This window comes from Sparus aurata, chromosome 10 (assembly GCF_900880675.1).
Source record: "Sparus aurata chromosome 10, fSpaAur1.1, whole genome shotgun sequence".
NCBI lineage: Eukaryota > Metazoa > Chordata > Actinopteri > Spariformes > Sparidae > Sparus > Sparus aurata.
The window spans coordinates 14,907,838-14,925,871 of NC_044196.1; the positions used below are offsets into that span (position 1 = coordinate 14,907,838).

General features: G+C 40.0%; 3 protein-coding genes across 13 annotated transcripts in view; 1 reads left to right on the plus strand and 2 right to left on the minus strand.

Moving 5' to 3' along the window:
• LOC115589561 (GTPase IMAP family member 4-like) overlaps positions 1–11,032 on the minus strand; it is a 30,250-nt gene extending 19,218 nt beyond the window's left edge. The window contains exon 1 of the mRNA XM_030430520.1: positions 10,717–11,032. Coding sequence (XP_030286380.1) covers positions 10,717–10,759 — 43 coding nt within the window. The 5' untranslated portion in view covers positions 10,760–11,032. The remainder of the gene's footprint in view (positions 1–10,716) is intronic.
• LOC115589563 (C-type mannose receptor 2-like) overlaps positions 1–17,938 on the plus strand; it is a 57,762-nt gene extending 39,824 nt beyond the window's left edge. For 2 of the 10 annotated variants that reach the window (XM_030430532.1, XM_030430530.1), the window contains 6 exons: positions 13,449–13,826; positions 13,948–14,286; positions 15,083–15,136; positions 16,093–16,181; positions 16,275–16,362; positions 16,527–17,938. In XM_030430532.1, the coding sequence (XP_030286392.1) occupies positions 13,449–13,826; positions 13,948–14,286; positions 15,083–15,136; positions 16,093–16,181; positions 16,275–16,362; positions 16,527–16,564 (986 nt within the window). In that variant the 3' untranslated portion in view covers positions 16,565–17,938. Of the gene's footprint in view, positions 1–6,362; positions 6,413–7,438; positions 7,490–7,603; positions 7,901–8,017; positions 8,055–8,179; positions 8,219–13,066; positions 13,188–13,448; positions 13,827–13,947; positions 14,287–15,082; positions 15,137–16,092; positions 16,182–16,274; positions 16,363–16,526 lie in introns of those variants that run through there. The other 8 variants (XM_030430529.1, XM_030430527.1, XM_030430531.1 and 5 more) reach the window with 8 other exon arrangements.
• LOC115589579 (GTPase IMAP family member 4-like) overlaps positions 1–18,034 on the minus strand; it is an 80,038-nt gene that overhangs the window by 572 nt on the left and 61,432 nt on the right. Inside the window, exons 1-2 of one of the 2 annotated variants that reach the window (XM_030430558.1) lie at positions 1,248–1,377; positions 123–933 (exon numbers count right to left, since the gene is read on the minus strand). In XM_030430558.1, the coding sequence (XP_030286418.1) occupies positions 123–933; positions 1,248–1,263 (827 nt within the window). In that variant the 5' untranslated portion in view covers positions 1,264–1,377. Of the gene's footprint in view, positions 1–122; positions 934–1,247; positions 1,378–18,034 lie in introns of those variants that run through there. The other variant, XM_030430557.1, reaches the window with a different exon arrangement.

Sequence of the window (18,034 nt, forward strand, 5' to 3'; positions counted from 1 at the left end):
TTCTCTCCATCTCCCTCCGTCTCTCCTCATTCATCTCCCTTCTCTGCCTCTCGATCTCCTGGCTAACTCTCTTTCTCTCTGCTTCTCTCTCCATCATCTCCCTCCGTTTCTGCTCCTCCATCTCCTGCTTCATCCTCCTCCTCTCCTCCTCTCTCTCTTTCCTCTCCCTCTCTCTCTCAGCATTGATTTGCTCTAGAATTTTCTTTGTTTCTTTTTCATGTTCTTTTTGAACTTCCCTCTTCAGTTCCTCTCTCTCTTTTTGTATTTTTTCTTCTTCTGCTTTCAGGATGCGTTGTTTCTCCTCTTCGATTTCCCTCTCGGCCTTTTGGAACATCTCGTTGGTGTAGTGGCTTCCTCCGTTCCTCTGCACTACATTTCTGATCTTCTGGAGCAGCTCATTGACCTGTGAGCGATCCTTCTTCTCCTTATTGTTGAAGACGTGGTACTGGTTGTTACATCTGGCCACAAGTTCTTGAAGGTCGTGGTTGCCTTCAAAGAATTTCTCAATGGTCGTTTCTTCAAGATCATCACCACGAGTAAAGAGAACCATGCTGTATCTGTCTGCATCCTGGCCAAATATTTCTTGAATCTTTTGCACCGTCTGCTTTTCCTCTGCAGTGAATCTGCCCACACTAATGACCACTAGAAACACATGGGGTCCAGGAGCAGCCAAACGAATGCAATAGCTCACTTCTTTGACTGTTTTAGTCTCATCAAACCTGTTGTCAAACAGGCCCGGAGTGTCAATAACAGCAATCTGTTGCCCATCTATCACACATTCATGCTTGAAACAGTCAACAGTCACAGACTGAGAAGCGCACATTGATACAAACTCATTTCGTCCCAGGATGGTGTTTCCAGAAGCACTCTTCCCAGTTCCAGTCTTCCCCACCATCACTATCCTCAGCTGCTTGTTATTTGTGATGATCTGTCCTGTGTAGAACAATGTGTGACACTGAATCAGACATCAGGTTGCACAGACATTGTCCTTCATGTGATGTACACAAAGATTGAAAAAGTAGAAACATCTGTTCGCCACTTTGGGAGAAGCAGAATCATTGGAAAACATTTCAAACAAATAAACCATGATTATATTTCCCAATGCAGATTTTTAGAGTACTCATTTATAAGACACCGTCTATAAAAGTATAACTCTACAGGAGCTGTACATTATATGTCCAAAATGTATTATTCAACCAGTGAATCACCCTAAAATTATTGCACTTTAAAACATGGACATGACTTACCCGAGTTGTCGGTCATGTTTGGGTCAAAGAGCACAGAGTAGATTCTGCAGTTTAAATGAAGACGCAGAGTTCTGTATGTCTGCAAAAACCTGCAGATGCTTTTAAATGTTCACCAAACCACACCCAGTAACAGCAGCACTGCTCTCATATCGAAAATGAAACTTAAACTAAAGCTCCATGAGGAACAGGGAATCTCCGAACCCACTGAACCCTGTTTTAGGATAAAGATGCCCCCCGCAAAAAAAAACAAGGCGGTGCTTTGTTAACTCTGCTCACCCCTCCCTCCACCATTTACAGGAAACAGCAGCAGTTCTTTCCAACCTTAAATAATACTGCAGGCTGCTTCCTCTTTCAAATGAAAATAGAACAACATGATTTAATGTATCCAGGTTTGGATGTATATGGTTGAGTTTTTTAGGGGTTCTCAACAGCTTTTAAGCTGCAATGATTTCATGTATTCTTTTAACATATTTAACACAATGCTTTCAAGCATATACAAATGTCATGTATAGTTTTGCTGATAGGACTCTTCAACTCCTTTGTGTTTTTTTTTTTATCTGGATTTAACCTTGAATTGTTTACTGCCATCATTATGAATCATCTATGTGCTGCTTTTACAGCGTCACTATGCTTTATTACACCATTAACACCAGAAACTGTTTATGGCCCATTTGAAGTTAATTTAGAAAGAAAACGGCCATGAACTGACACACATGTTGAACAAAATACAGCCAAAATCTTGAAAATGTATTAGAATTTCATTATTTGTTTTCATGGTTAAAAAATAAAGTAGTGAAAGAGGTCAGAACAGTTCGACAAGTTTAAACGTTGAACATGAACTCTGCTATGTGTTGGACTACTCAGTGTTTTAGCCGAGTGTTTGGCTGCATTGTGCAAAAAAAAACAATAGAGTCCACAGTCCCAGGATTTAACCTGTTTGGCCTTTCCGCTTCAGCTTAACTCTTACAAAGAAAACATACTTAATGTTTCACATCATCAACTTCATTGCCTTTCAAATTTATAAGCTCATTCTGAGTTTGACGCAGAAGGAAAGTTTACAGAGATGACAGGAAATGGGGATGAGAAGGGGGATGACAGGCAGCACAGCAAGGAAAAAGTCTTGTCTGTACATGTGTCACATGTTCTACCAACTGAGCTCCTGGAACTCCCCATGTTGGTACCTTTTCAACGCATACCCAAGGAGCTGCTCTGTTAACTCCACATTAATAACCGCACTCACCCCTCCCTCACCCATTTACAAGAAATGGTTGGAATGTCCCGTGGTTGTATAGACAGAACATCCTGTTTAGTACACCATACACCCTTATATGGAAACGAATAGAAACGTTGAGCTATACTCATGGCTGTTTTTATTGTGCTATCACAAGAATCACTTCACAGCTGGAAAGATAACTCTTGTATAAAACGGGGCTGTCTCTGCAGTGGACAGACATGGAAGATAGTGGACAGGAGTGCAAATGCTGGACCAGTGCACTGCTTTTCACCCACAATGCAACTGGGCCACTGAGTGACATCACTGGAGGCAGTTTATCAGATTACATGCAGCCTCCTCTGGAGCCATGAAGTAGATTTATACTACATCTTTTACACATATGCTGTAGTACTCCCCAAGTAAACACACATTTATGTGGGAAATTGGTGGAGCTACCCTTTAAATTGCTAAACTTTAAGACTGTGAATGTGAAAAAAGTGATGTCAACCAAAGTGAACATTGTTTTAACTTTTCTGATTATTTTTCTCGTACTCTGAAGTCAGCACAAAACCTGTTACCTTCTTATTCTCCATTTAGGCTCCAAATAGACATCCATGAGTACATCCTCGTCACTCACCCTAGGATGAGCTGGACTGAAGCTCAAAGCTACTGCAGAGAGCAGTACGGTGACCTGGCCACCATATCTGATGTGTAGGTCAACAGCAGGATCGCTGACATGTCTAAAGACTGGGAGACAGAAGAGTTGGTTTGAGGCTCAGAGCTACTGCAGGCAGCTCCACACAGATCTGGTCAGTGTGAGGAGTCCGGCTGAGAACCAGGAGCTGAGGAGCAGACTGCAGGCCGACCAGGCTGTGCAGGAGGCCAGGATCAGCCTTTGGAAAGCCCTTATTGTTAAAGCCAAGTTCATCACTTTGACTGATGAGCTGAAAATATTAGCACTTTCAGATGGGGTATCTGACAGAGTTGTACAAACTCACCTGCGTGTCTAAGCTGTAAATACATTTTTTCCAAATGAAATATTTGTTACAAATGATGAGCTGCGTTGAGACATTTTATTTTTTATTTTGGTTGTTTTTCATGTTTTAAAAGAAGTCCCCAGCTACCTCAGCTGTTTAGGAGAATGCTGCAGGACTACTGAACTTCACCTGAGTTTCCAAACAATGACTGATGATTGATAACAATGATTTTTCATTCATGGGTGAACTTATCCTTTAAAATCACGCTACCTTTAATCTTTGATGAACAACCTTGCTGGTTTTGTGCCGGTGCTGGTTACTGATTTGTACGTATTTATGCAGACAGTACTTACATGGTCTTCGTAGTTGTTGGATAGTTTGTATGGAGCCAGAACGGTGACTTTAAAATTTGGCATCCCAAAAAAAAATTGGCATTGAAAACAAAACCAGTACTGAAAAAAGAAACATTGTCATTGAAACATTTGTATTGAAAACAGTTGTATTGGCATTGAAACAAGTATTGGCACTGAAAAAAGAAAGCAATTCAAATAATTAAAATCCAAAAATCTTATTTCTTATCTCATTTTATTTGGATTTTTTTGTATTTTTCAATGACAATCTTCAGATTTTTTCTTCATGTCACTTTTTTTTCAGTAACGGATTTTTTTACAATGTCAGTTTTTTTTCAGTGTCACTGATTTTCAGTTTCAACTTTCTGTCACTGTTTTGGCGTCGAGAGGGAGGGGCCTGAGGGGAGGGGCAAGTAGAGCGTAGTTTGCATATTATTTGAGAAGGTAATGGCAGCAGCCTGCGGGAAGGTGGGGCTGGACGGTCCAGCCATAATACACCATGTTAGGGCCCGTGTGCCGGCCGTCTCTGGGCAACACAGAGTCCAACTACCTTTTCTTCAAGCTCTCTCCTGATGTGTCCAAGTCTCTGTGTATCTGGTTCTGTCCCGCAGCTCCCGAGCTCCGGTCTCTATGCGTATGGAGTGTGGTAGTAGTAGTACTGGGTGCCGAGCACGGAGCATCAGCCACAGTTAGCACAACAGTAGAACAGCCTGTCGCTCCGAGCCGGGGCTGCAGCGCCGACAGCAGCGCTCTGGTCTGCTCCCCGAGCTCATGCCACCGCACCGCTACCGGAGACCAGAGACCAGAGCTCCCCTATAAACTCAGTTCATGTGAATAATATCACTATTCCTACAATGACTCCTTTGAGTCGAAGCGAATAAACTCAACAAGTCAGTGTGCGGGGAAAGTCAGCTGTGATTGTGCTACTGTGGTTCATAGTAAAGTACAGCAGACGGCTGTAATCAAGTAACAGACACATATTTTCATAACTGACTGACTTTTCTCCCAGGACTCTCCTTTATTGTCCAGTCTCTGTATGCCTGTGCAGCGGTGTGGTGGCACAGAGCTCTGGGAGCAGACGGAGCGCTGCAGTCGGTGCTGCAGCCCCGGCTCGGAACAACACAACTGGGGCTAATGCTCGTTAGCTCCGTACTACTACCACACTCCATACGCATATAGATACTGGAGCTCGGAAGGTCCGGTCTCCGGTAGCGGTGCGGTGGCACAGAGCTCGGAGAGCAGACCAGAGAGCTGCTGTCGGCGCTGCAGCCCCGGCTCGGAGCGACAGGCTGTTCAACTGTTGTGCTAACTGTCGCTAATGCACCGTGCTCGGCGCCCCGGTACTACCACCACACTCCATACGCATATAGAGACCGAAGCTCAGGAGCTCCGGGACAGAACCAGATACACAGAGACTTGGACACATCAAGAGAGAGCTTGAAGAAAAGTCTGCGAGGTAGTTGGACTCTGTGTTGCCCAGAGACGGTCGGCTACAACGGTATCATGGCTGGACCGTCCAGCCCCACCTTCCCGCAGGCTGCTGCCATTACCTTCTCAAATGATATGCAAACCACGCTCTACTTGCCCCTCCCCTCAGGCCCCTCCCTCTCGACGCCAAAACAGTGACAGAAAGTTGAAACTGAAAATCAGTGACACTGAAAAAAAACTGACATTGTAAAAAAATCTGTCACTGAAAAAAAAGTGACATGAAGAAAAAATCTGAAGATTGTCATTGAAAAATACAAAAAAATCCCAATAAAATAAAATGATAAGATTTTCAGATTTGAATTATTTGAATTACTTTCTTTTTTCAGTGCCAATACTTGTTTCAATGCCAATACAACTGTTTTCAATACAAATGTTTCAATGACAATGTTTCTTTTTTCAGTACTGGTTTTGTTTTCAATGCCAATTTTTTTTTTGGATGCCAAATTTTAAAGTCACCGTTCTGGCTCCATAGTTTGTCTCTAAATATGAGATACCTGACATACTAATGCTAAAATGTATTCTAATACTAAGAAAAATAATGATAAAATAAATGATGTATAATACATTGCTCACAAATCACATTATCATGCATCATCTTCCATTCAAAAGTCAAAATCTTCCAAATCTTTCATAGAGTGTAGGTATTATTGTTAGGAAAAAACATCCCACATTTTTCATACAACATTGTAATGAACATATTAATTTACTAGGCGACTATGAATAACATAATTTTAGTGATGAACTAGAGTTTTAGTGCTCCCTCTCACCTTAACCTCAATAAACAAACACAGACAGCCGTTAACAGCAGGTTGGCCTGACGTGAGTGTGCATTCAGATGCAGTAGGACATCCCAGCTTTGAAAGTTAACCATGCATACAGCATTGAAAGATACTACTTCAGCCATGAAACTGTTTCCTATGAACTAAATTGGAGGCTACACAAACTGTGCAAATCATGAGTGTATGTAATATGTAGTACATTATATATAATATATATATATGTTAGTATTTTTAAAATGTAGTCTTATTTATTTACGGTCTTTTTCTGAAATATTAATTGCCCGAGTTTTGTTGAACGCACCTAGGAAAAAACAATCTGCGCCACAAGATGTCAGCATTCCGTCCATCTTTGTGTGAGGTACAGTAGATGTTTCTCTTAACTCTTTTACAGTAAAACATACAGGTTTAGTTGCTTTGTTTGACATTAAATCAGTGTGATAACTGATATGGTGCGAACACGATACAGCATTACAGGAAACACAGCTTCTATGTGGGGTTACTGGTCCTGTAGTGTTAGCTAACGTTAGCAATGATACCTTCAACTGTTGTTAAGCTGCTGATGCTAACTTTAGCTGTAACTGACTTACCCTAACTCTTTGTTTATTCAAAAGAATAAAGTTGGACGTAGGTAAGATCATCCTAACATAAGCTAAAGTGCAAATGCTCATCTATGATATAGAGGAATAAGGAAATTATAAACTAGCCTTGGGCTCATCCTTTAAACTGACAATCAGGGGTTTTCATATTCTGATGAAATGAATATTTCTGTAAATTCTTGAATTCTCTCATTAACTGTGAAAAGGGAGGGAGCTGTCAGACAAGACTAACAAACAGCCCACCTGGTCTCTTCAGAACAAAGTTGAAGTTTTGACTCCAGACGCTCAGACAAACATTAACCGACAGTAACCAAATGTCCTGTCCAGACAACATGTACACATTGAAGTGGTCTACTGCAAACCAAAGTGTGTGAAGGGACGTCTCTACACACACACACAAAGTGAACGCTGGCCCTGAGAGCTCAACACACTGTGACAGAAGAAAAACACACAAATAGACAGAAGTTACAAGAAAAAACACCTGTGCACTAATTTCACAATACAGAAAAAACACAAATAAGTACAGAAAATAGAGAAAACAGAAACATACACACAGACGGTGACAGACACTGTTTCCAGGGGACGCTAAAAAGTGATGAGCAGGGGCACGCTTGATGTGTCGTGGTTTGTGACTAATGAAGTTATTAAAGGTAAAAGTGGTAAAGCTGTTTTGGTAGGTTAACAATGGTTTCCCAGCTGTATTCTGTATTTTCTGTATTTGCAACACATTTCTTTATTTGGTGTCGGTGTGGAGTTTTCTAAATTTCGCGTTTGTGTCAAATCTACAGTCACAGAGCTGACTTCATAACTTCATGTGTCAGGAACCATGGCAACAACAGGTGCATCCCAGTAGCATTCATTACTTTAATTTTTTCCTCTGGAAACAGTTTCCATTGTCGTCTGTGCTACTTGCAGCTTTCATGTGTTTGGTTCTGATTTTTCTCTCTTTGCAGAACATTTCTGTGTTTGGTTGTGTTTTGTAAATGCTGCCACATGTGTTGTCAAACTGGTGAAGATGTTTTCTTAATTTGCTTGTGTTGTCTTAAGTTCCAGTGTGTTGAGCGTCTGTAAAAATATGCTCACTTTGCACGAACATCTCCGCTTCAAATGTCTAGAACTCCACAATGGTTCTCACTAAGATGGAAATGCACAAAAAACAACAACACACAACCACTTACTGACTTGTGGTCACAAACCATTTAGTATCCAAACTCCACGAGGAAAGGAGACGTTGGAGACAAAGACAGGAGGTAAGATGGCATCCACAATATGTAATACACCATTTTGTGCACTTGTATTTGTTATTTACAGATTTTCATTTTTCATTATTGATTCACAAATGTGGATAATTTCTCTCATTCCTGCAGATCATGGAGGAAAGTTTGAAGAAGCTGCTTCTCTTTGGTTTGTACTTCTCTCTCATCAACTCTGATCAGAACTGAATACAAATGATTCATTCATAATATGCATACAATTGTATTCTCGTCCATGTGTGTTTTTTAGTTTCACAGTTTTATTCTGATTCACAGGGACGTTTTTGATCATTTTGGAGGTCACACATCAGACAGGTAAGAAAATATTTGTTCACATTTGTCTTGAATTTAACTTCAGCTTATTGAGCACTGGTGGAAATTATTTAAACATGCTGTTGGCTGATCTTCAAAATATCAGACATTAAACGAGTAATATGGGGAAAACTACTACTCAAAATGTTTTACTGAAGTTAAAGCGACATTAATACAGTTCTCCATAACAAGTAAAAGTCTTGTATTCAAAGTCTCTCTCAAATAAATGCACAAAGTATTGTCAGTAAAATTTATTCATCAGGAATTAAAAGTAATAGAGTACACTATGAAAGAATATAATGACAGCCTCTGAAATTAATGACAGACTTTAACCAACAGAAAAACAAAATAAATACACAATGTGAGATTCACAAACAGTGATAATATGTATTCAAGTTAACAGATCAGAGTGAGGATATGAAAACAGATTTTGAATTATCAAAATCAAATGACAATCAAAACAAGAAAACTTGATATATACAAATCATTTTACGCACCATTGAGCTTGAGTTATGATTGAATGGTTGATCAAGTTTTTATTTCTGTGTCGTGCACAGAGACACCAGAAGTACAGCGCTCAAACAATTTATAATATTTCCTTTCATAACAAGATTTACCAAAAAATTCAGCTGAAACAAAATATTCTGCCGTCTCTCTCTCAAGCTTTTTTGGTCAGAACATTTGTTTAATTGATTTCTGTCAGGATGTTAACTGATTTTTTTTTATTAACTCACCAACCCTTGCTTTAAGTGGCCCTTAAAAAAATGACTACCAGAATTTTAAAGAACGAATACATGATCCAATTCCTTTTGCAACATCTATGACTCCATCAGCTACTTTCTTAGCGCCTTCGGCCAGAAGCTGAAATGCACTTTTCTCCTCAGCCTCCTTTCTAGCCTCCTTTTCATGCTTGGACTGCAGTTCTTCTTCTTTCTCTTTCCGTCTCCTTTCATGCTGTCTTTCTATTTCATCCCTTTGGTTTTTAAGCTCCCTCTCCCTCTCTCTCTCTATTTGCTCTTCCTTTTCCTTAATCTCCTTCAGTCTTTGCTCCTCCCTCTGCTTTCTCTCCCTCTCCCTCTCCTCTATGTCTCTCTGTCTCTCTGCTTCTCTCTTCTCCATATCCCTCTGTCTCTCCTCATACATCTGCTTTCTCTCCCTCTCCCTCTCCTCTCTCTCTCTCTGTCTCTCTGCTTCTCTCTCCATCATCTCCCTCCGTCTCTCCTCATTCATCTCCCTTTTCTGTCTCTCCATCTCCTGGCTAACTCTGATTCTCTCTGCTTCTCTCTCCTCTTTCTCCCTCTGTCTCTCCTTATCCATCTCCTCTCTCACTCTGATTCTTTCTGCTTCTCTCTCCTCCTTCTCCCTCTGCCTCTGCTCCTCCATCTCTTGCTTCACCTTCCTCCTCTCCTCCTCTCTCTCTTTCCTCTCTCTCGCTCTCTCAGCCTCGTGTTGCTCTTGAATTTTCTTCATGTTTTTTTCATGTCCTTTCAGAAGTTCCTTCGCCAGTTCCTCTCTCTCTTTTCGTATTTTTTCTTCTTTTGCTTTCAGGATGCGTTGTTTCTCCTCTTCAATTTTCCTCTCAGCCTTTTGGAACATCTCGTTGGTGTAGTGGCTTCCTCCGTTCCTCTGCGCTACATTTCTGATCTTCTGGAGCAGCTCATTGACCTGTGAGCGATCCTTCTTCTCCTTATTGTTGAAGACGTGGTACTGGTTGTTACATCTGGCCACAAGTTCTTGAAGGTCGGTGTCGTCATCTATGAATTTCTCGATGGTCGTGTCTTCAAGATCATCACCACGAGTAAAGAGAACCATGCTGTATCTGTCTGCATCCTGGCCAAATATTTCTTGAATCTTTTGCACCGCCTGCTTTTCCTCTGCAGTGAATCTGCCCACACCAATGACCACCAGAAACACATGGGGTCCAGGAGCAGCGAAATGAATGCACTGGCTCACATCTTTGATTGTTTTAATCACCTCAAACCTGTTGTCAAACAGGCCCGGAGTGTCAATGACAGCAATCTGTTGCCCATCTATCAAACATTCATGCTTGAAACAGTCAACAGTCACAGACTTAGAAGTGCACTTTGATTCAAAACCCTTTCGTCCCAGGATGGTGTTTCCAGCAGCACTCTTCCCAGCTCCAGTCTTCCCCACCATCGCTATCCTCAGCTCCTTGTTATTTGTTATGATCTGTCCTGTGTAGAACAATGTCTGACACTGAATCAGACATCAGGCTGCACAGACATTGTCCTTCATGCAATGTATACAAACATGGAAAAAGTAGAAACATCTGTTTGCTGCTTTTGGAGAAGCAACATCATTGGAAAACATTTCAAACAAATAAACTATGATTGTGTTCCCCAATGCAGATTTTTAGAGTCATTTAGGACCCTGTCTATAAAAGTATAACTCTACAGGAGCTGTACATTATAGGTCCAAATGGTATTCAACCATTAAATCACCCTAACATTATTTCACTTCAGAACATGGACATGACTTACCCGAGTTGTAGGTCAGGTTTGGGTTGTAAGACTTGCTGGCCATGTTTGGTTCAAAGAGCACAGAGTAGATTCTGCAGTTTGAATGAGGACGCAGAGTTCTGAATGTCTGCAAAAAACTGCAGATGCTTTTAAATGTTCACCAAACCACACCCAGTAACAGCTGCACTGCTCTCATATCGAAAATGAAACTCAAGCTCCATGAGGAGGCGATAAGCTCTGAACCCACCGAACCCTGTTTTAGGATAAAGACGCCTCCTGTAGAAAAAACAAGGCAGTGCTTTGTTAACTGTCCTCACCCCTCCCTCCACCATTTACAGGAAGTAGCAGCACTTCTTTTCAACCTTACATAATACTGCAGGCTGCTCCCTCTGTCAGATGAAAATAGAACAACATGATTAAACCATGGTCTGGGAGGATACTCGATTCTGATTGGCTGCAGGGTGTCCATTAACCCCTGATATATGGACTCCTACTAAGTAGTTCCAGTCAAATTGACTGTTCACCGCTGTAAATCAATGCGCTGGCTGGCTTATCAAATCTGAATATTTTATTTCCAGCACTGAGTGCAGTCCGTCAGTCCTTCAGTGTCTTATCCTCTGAACACCACAGGGTGGCGACTGTAACACACAAGCTGCAGAAAGTACACTTCCCCTCTAAAATTCCTGATACGCGAATAATCTCTCATCCCGTTCGCTGTTCAACTCTCTACTTCAGGCTGCGGCCACAGTAACGTTACACACGGCCGATCATTTGTTCGTGAAAATCTTACTATTGATTTGGGGACAATGACATGACTGGTTAGTTAGTTAATCGTGTTAGCTAGCATACTGTCAAATTATATTTACTGTTTGTCAACCGTATGCAATGTTATTGACTTTGAATCTTGCTAGCATAGTGTTAGCTTTCTGGCTCATCGCTGAGCAGACTAGAATATCTCCCGTTGCCAAGTCGTATCTATGATCCGTCCTATTTATTGGAAGAGTGAACAACGTCTCCGTTGCATAAGAATCTTATGGGAGGGTAATGATTGTTCCAGGTATTAGTCAAACCCTCAGGCGTTACCAGGGAAACTAAGTTATGGCCTGTGAAAAACTTTATATTTTGATTGTAAAACGCATGAAAATGTAAATTAATGGTCCGAATTTCTTTTCTTTGGCAAGTGACCATGGTATAAGCGGGATAATGCTCGACGAGGTGTCCATAAACAGGAGTTAATGGACTTCGCGTCGGACGGTTCTTAGACCTCCGCGTTGTCCATTAACTCCTGTTTATGGACACCTCGTCGGGCATTATCCCTTACTTAATGTATCCAGGTTTGGATGTATATGGATGACTTTTTTTCAGGGTTCTCAACAACTTTTAAGCTGCAATGATTTCATGTATTCTTTTAACATATTTAACACAATGCTTTCAAGCATATACAAATGTCATGTATAGTTTTGCTGATAGGACTCTTCATATCGCTACTAAAACTCAACTCCATTGTGTGTTTTTTTAAATCTGGATTTAACCTTGAATTGTTTACTGCCATCATGATGAATCATCTATGTGCTGCTTTTACAGCGTCACTATGCTTTATTACACCATTAACACCAGAAACTGTTTATGGCCCATTTGAAGTTAATTTAGAAAGAAAATTGCAGTGAACTGACACACATGTTGAACAAAATACAGCCAAAATCTTGAAAATGTATTAGAATTTCAATATTTGTTTTCATGGTTCAAGTAGTGAAAGAGGTCAGAACAGTTCGACAAGTTTAAACGTTGAACATGAACTCGGCTCTGTGTTTGACTACTCAGTGTTTTAGCCGAGTGTTTGGCTGCATTGTGCAAAAAAAACAATAGAGCTGATAGTTCCAGGATTTAACCTGTTTGGCCTTTCCACCTCAGCTTAACTCTTACAAAGAAAATATACTTAATGTTTCACATCATCAACTTCATTGCCTTTTAAATGTATAAGCTCATTTTGAATTTGACGCAGAAGGAAAGTTTACAGAGATGACAGGAAACGGGGATGAGAAGGGGGATGACAGGCAGCACAGTGAGGCCAAAGTCTCTGTACATGTGTCACATGCTTTACCAACTGAGCTACTGGAACTGCCCATGTTGATACCTTTTCAACGAATACACAAGGAGCTGCTCTGTTAACTCCACATTAATAACCGCACTCACCCCTCCCTCACCCGCTTACAAGAAATGGTTGGAATGTCCTGTGATTGTATAGACAGAACATCCTGTTTAGTACACCATACACCCTTATATGGAAATGAAAAGAAACGTTGAGCTATACTCATGGCTGTTTTTATTGTGCTGTCACAAGAATCACTTCACAGCTGGAAAGATAACTCTTGTATAAAACGGGGCTGTCTCTGCAGTGGACAGACATGAAAGACAGTGGACAGGAGTGCAAATGCTGGACCAGTGCACTGCTTTTCACCCACAATGCAACTGGGCCACTGAGTGACATCACTGTAGGTAGTTTATAAGATTACATGCAGCTCCTCTGGAGCTATAAAGTATATTTATACTACTTTTTTTCCACATATGCTGTAGTACTCCCCAAGTAAACACACATTAATATGGGAAATTGGTGGAGTTACCCTTTAAATAGCTAAACTTTAAGACTTGAAATATGATGTCAACCAAAGTGAACATTGTTTTAACTTTTCTGATTATTTTTCTTGTACTCTGAAGTCAGCACAGAACCTGTTCCCTTCTTATTCTCCATATAGGCTCCACATACTATATCCATGAGTACATCCTCATCACTCACCCGAGGATGAGCTGGACTGAAGCTCAAAGCTACTGCAGAGAGCAGTACGGTGACCTGGCCACCATATCTGATGTGCAGGTCAACAGCAGGATTGCTGACATGGCTAAAGACTGGGAGGAGCCCTTCTGGATCGGCCTGTATGAAGACGTCAACAGCTGGAAATGGTCTCTGATGGGTGAACATCACTACACAGGAGTCGTGGAGGATTACAGTCAGTGGCAGGAAGATCAACCAGACAACGCAGGAGCGAATGAGTACTGCGTCTCCATGATGAAAGATGGTTTTTGGAGAGACAACAGCTGCACATTTGTTAAAATGCCTCTCATTTGTTTTGCAGGTGAACTTCCTACCAATGTTTTTCTTTCAGCCATGACCTTAACATACCTTGTACCAACAGGTTTTGAATTTACCTTGGAGACATCATTTGTAATTTTTCCCCTGTTTGTTTCTCCACATAGAAGTTGGCTTTGATCAGTATGTGCTGGTAACCGAGCAGAAGAGTTGGTTTGAGGCTCAGAGCTACTGCAGGCAGCACCACACAGATCTGGTCAGTGTGAGGAGTCCGGCTGAGAACCAGGAGCTGAGGAGCAGACTGCAGGCCGACCAGGCTGTGCAGGAGGCCTGGATCGGCCTGCACAAAGACCCCTGGAAGTGGTCGGATGGCAGCAGCTCCTCATTCAGACAGTGGTGGCCGGACCAGCCCAACAACGAAAACAACTCTCAGTTGTGTGCTACTATGCACAAAGGGAGTTGGGACAACTGGACATGTGACACCGAATTCAGCATTCTCTGCCAAAGTAAGCCCAAATCCTGCACACATTATTTGATATACTTATACTAAGGCTGCAACTAACAGTTAAGTTTATTAGTGATTAGTGATCTATTGAAAGCATGCATCCTCAACTGTCTTGTTTTGGAGAAACCAAAAATCCCAAACTTAAAGATATTCAGTTAACCAAAGGAAAGTCTCTTCTTTGAGAAGTTTAAACCAGAGAATGGTCGCCATTTTCCACAATATTTGCTTGAAAAATAACGGAAATTTTTTATTGATTATCAAAAGAGCTAGTAAGTCAGTGTGCTGTGAATCATCTAATTAATTGATCATTTCAGCTCGTAATCATGTTTTTGGTGCAGAGTAAAAATGACAACATTAGCTTCTAACACTTGGCACAAGAAACAGAAAGAAGAGTGTTTTTAGCTTTGATATGTGGAATATTGAACAGTTTTACCCACTTAGGCAAATAACACCAGGTGAAAAGTTTCAAGTGGAGAGCACTATTCAGTCGAGTTGCTAACAGCTTAAAGACCAATGAAATGCGGCCAGTTTGTCAGAATTTTCTTTCGGTAAAATCATGTTGAATATGTAAAAACAAAACGACACTAAAGCTGTCAAATAATCAGTGGAGTACAAGGAACAATATTTACCTCAAATACTTTAGTAAATGTACTTCCACCAGTGGCTGTGAGATAAAACTGAATACAATGACAGTCTTGAAAAACATGCATAGGCCTCAGGGAGGCGCCATTTAGCTATTTTTCTTTAAAATTGTGTTCACAATTACCTCTTCCCTCCATCTCTTTTCTCTCCCACAGACATAACTGAAGTGACTCCAGCGCCTCCAGTTGAACCCACCCACATCGGACAAGGTATATGATCCAAACCGCCCTCGTAACACTGCAGCAGTGGTAGAAGAAGGATATTTAAGTAAAAAGAACAGAAGTATGAAAGCATTCGTTAGGCAGGAAAAGTGGGCCTGGTTGTTGTGTTATCATTCTAAGCAAGGCTTTTATTACAGATGTATTAAGCTACAGTTTGCATATATAAGACAACAAGTAAAATACAAGTACCTGAAAATAGTAGTAGTAAAGATTAGTTTAGTAAAATTCCACCACTGCACTGCAAAAAGTTAAAGTAGTTTCCTCAAACTTGTAGACATTTTTAAATAGTTTCATTATTTTAGAGGAGCAAAGACCGTCAAGTTAATATCTGTTACCTTTTCAAAATGTATATTGATCCATAAAAACAGGATCAAATAACGCTGAGCTCTCGCTATAATGAGTCTTTTAACAAAAATCGTCAACAAGTTAATTTTAAAGGAAAGGTTCACCAACCACAAGCATTCTCCTAAACATAGAAAAATAAACAGATCTTTAAAAAAAAAAATGGCTCCATATTGGTCATCTGGAGTAAACGGGGGAAGCCCTGAAAACACAAATTAAAACAAACAAAAAGTTGTTTACACACTTGTTGCAGATGATTTTTAGCTTTGCAGCTAGAGTGAAGATTTCGGTTTAAAAAAGGGTATAAACAACTTTTCAATCTCAGTTCAATGTGATGTGGATCCAAAAAATTAACAAAAAATACAGATTTAGCAGATTTACATGTTTTACTTGATATTGGATGGGGCATTATTGATTAAAAGTCACTCCACTGAGTGCCGTAGTGCTTGTTAAATGATTTTGGTCCAGATTCCTCACAGACCTGTTTCAACAGTGAGTGGCCTAAAAGTCCATTTGGCAACCCATAGTGTCTTATAATAGATGAGTACATGTTGAACTAATCATTAATAAAGTCCTATAAGAACATAATGTCAATTTTGCAGCTGTGCTGAGAAGGACTACAGTGAAGATGAGGCTGCAGACCAGCTCCGACCTCAAAGAATCAACCATCAGACACGAAATCTTACAGCAGGTACCGAAAGCAAGTGTGTTCATATTGGGCACCGTTATTATCCCACAGCAGGAAAAACAGATCTCGATGTCTTCTTCTTTTTGTTGTTTGTAGTTGGAAGCAGCTTTTCACTTGCAGGGTTTGACTAACATCAAGCTGATCTGGAGGACTTTAAGACCAGAGACACAGCCGACAAAGACAGGTAGTGAGAGAAGTTTGTGACTGATGCTTATGTTGTTCTAAATAGATCAGAGCTCAGAAATGACAAGTACAGGCTTAGATAGACTTACAGATGAATGTCAGTATTGTATTTTTCTCATTTTGCAGTGTTTGACTTTTATCAGCTGATGTTTCTTTTACCAACAGATTCTTGTGGAGAGAAAATTAAGGAAAACCTCAATTAGGACGGAGACTGAAGGTTGGAGAAAAGTGATGTTAACAGCAGCTTTCTCTTGTTCCTGTGAGCACACGATGTGCAGGTTGAATTTCGAATCACCTGCAGTGATTTTTTTGTTTTGTTTTCATTGATTGCTTTTTGTCTGTTTTTTCTACCTCAAATATATTCTCTGAAATCATAAAAATGAGTGTGAAGTTTAGTATATGTCAGTATCCTGACAGTAGTTATCATAGTAGTTATTAGATCCTTTTCAGTACATTTACTCAAGTACTCTACTTCGATACAATCTTGAGAAACTCCCAGTTTTCATGAGAAAATACGCCCTGATTTCAGCTTTATGAAGGTGCATTTGACAGGCGATCCAAGAGGGTTTTTTGAATAGTTTATTTAGATGAAAAAGTAGGAGAATTTTCTCAACACATAAAGGAACATTAGATCATTCAGTTCACCACAAACAATCACATTCAGAGTCGCCAAATTTGGTGATACGTGGTTTTAACTGGACAGGAAGGGCATGGAAAATTGTAACCTGAAAAGTAACTAGTAAGTAAAGCAGTCAAACAAATGTAGTGGAGTAAAAAGAAAATTGAATACAATACGTGGATCTTAACACGTCAAGGTTTAATGTTGACGTGCCCACGTTTGGTTAATCAAATGAATAAACCAAATCTGAGCCTCGGAGCATGAAAGTCAACATGAAGGACATCCGGCCGAGATAATCCTCCTTCCTCGAGGATCAAATCAAGAATCAGACGTCTTGTCATCTGAAGCCGAGAACACACATTTTAAATATCCTAAGAAGAATGGACCAGAAAGTACATTTTTAGACACAATATTGACATGAAATAAGTCGATAGAATGTTAATATTTGATAAATAATTTGATTAAATTATGAAAACCAAATGATTTTCTCATCACTGACAGAATAAAAGAAGCAATCCTGCCCTGTGCAGTTTTATATGTTGGATATCTTGTATATCTATATATCTCTACATATCTATATATTTAACATTTTTACTGCAGTTCTTATGGATTTGTTGCTAAATCAGATAATTTTTATTGTTGCCTTCTCATAAATCAAGAGCTTTGATTGTTTCACCTTAATATGTTGTTGCTGTTACTGCCTCTGAACTGATTCTGGTTCAGCAGCTGTATGCTTTTATTGTTTTTACTTTTGACAAGTTCATTGGTCTTTGAGTAGTTTATCTTGCTTTTAATAGTTCTATCTTGCTTTTTAACCCAAGTTAATGGCTTTGAAGGTTTCTTACTTTGTGAACCTTTCTGTTTATTTTTATGTTTTTGTTTCTTGTCTGTGTGAAGCACTTTGAACATTTTAAGTATGAAAGGTACTATATAAATAAAATCATTATTATTATTGTTATTATTGGACTTCTCTTAGGCATTTTTATAATAAATATATCAATTTAAGATATGGATTTATAAATTAACAAGACTGTGAACTGTGTCCCAAAGCCAA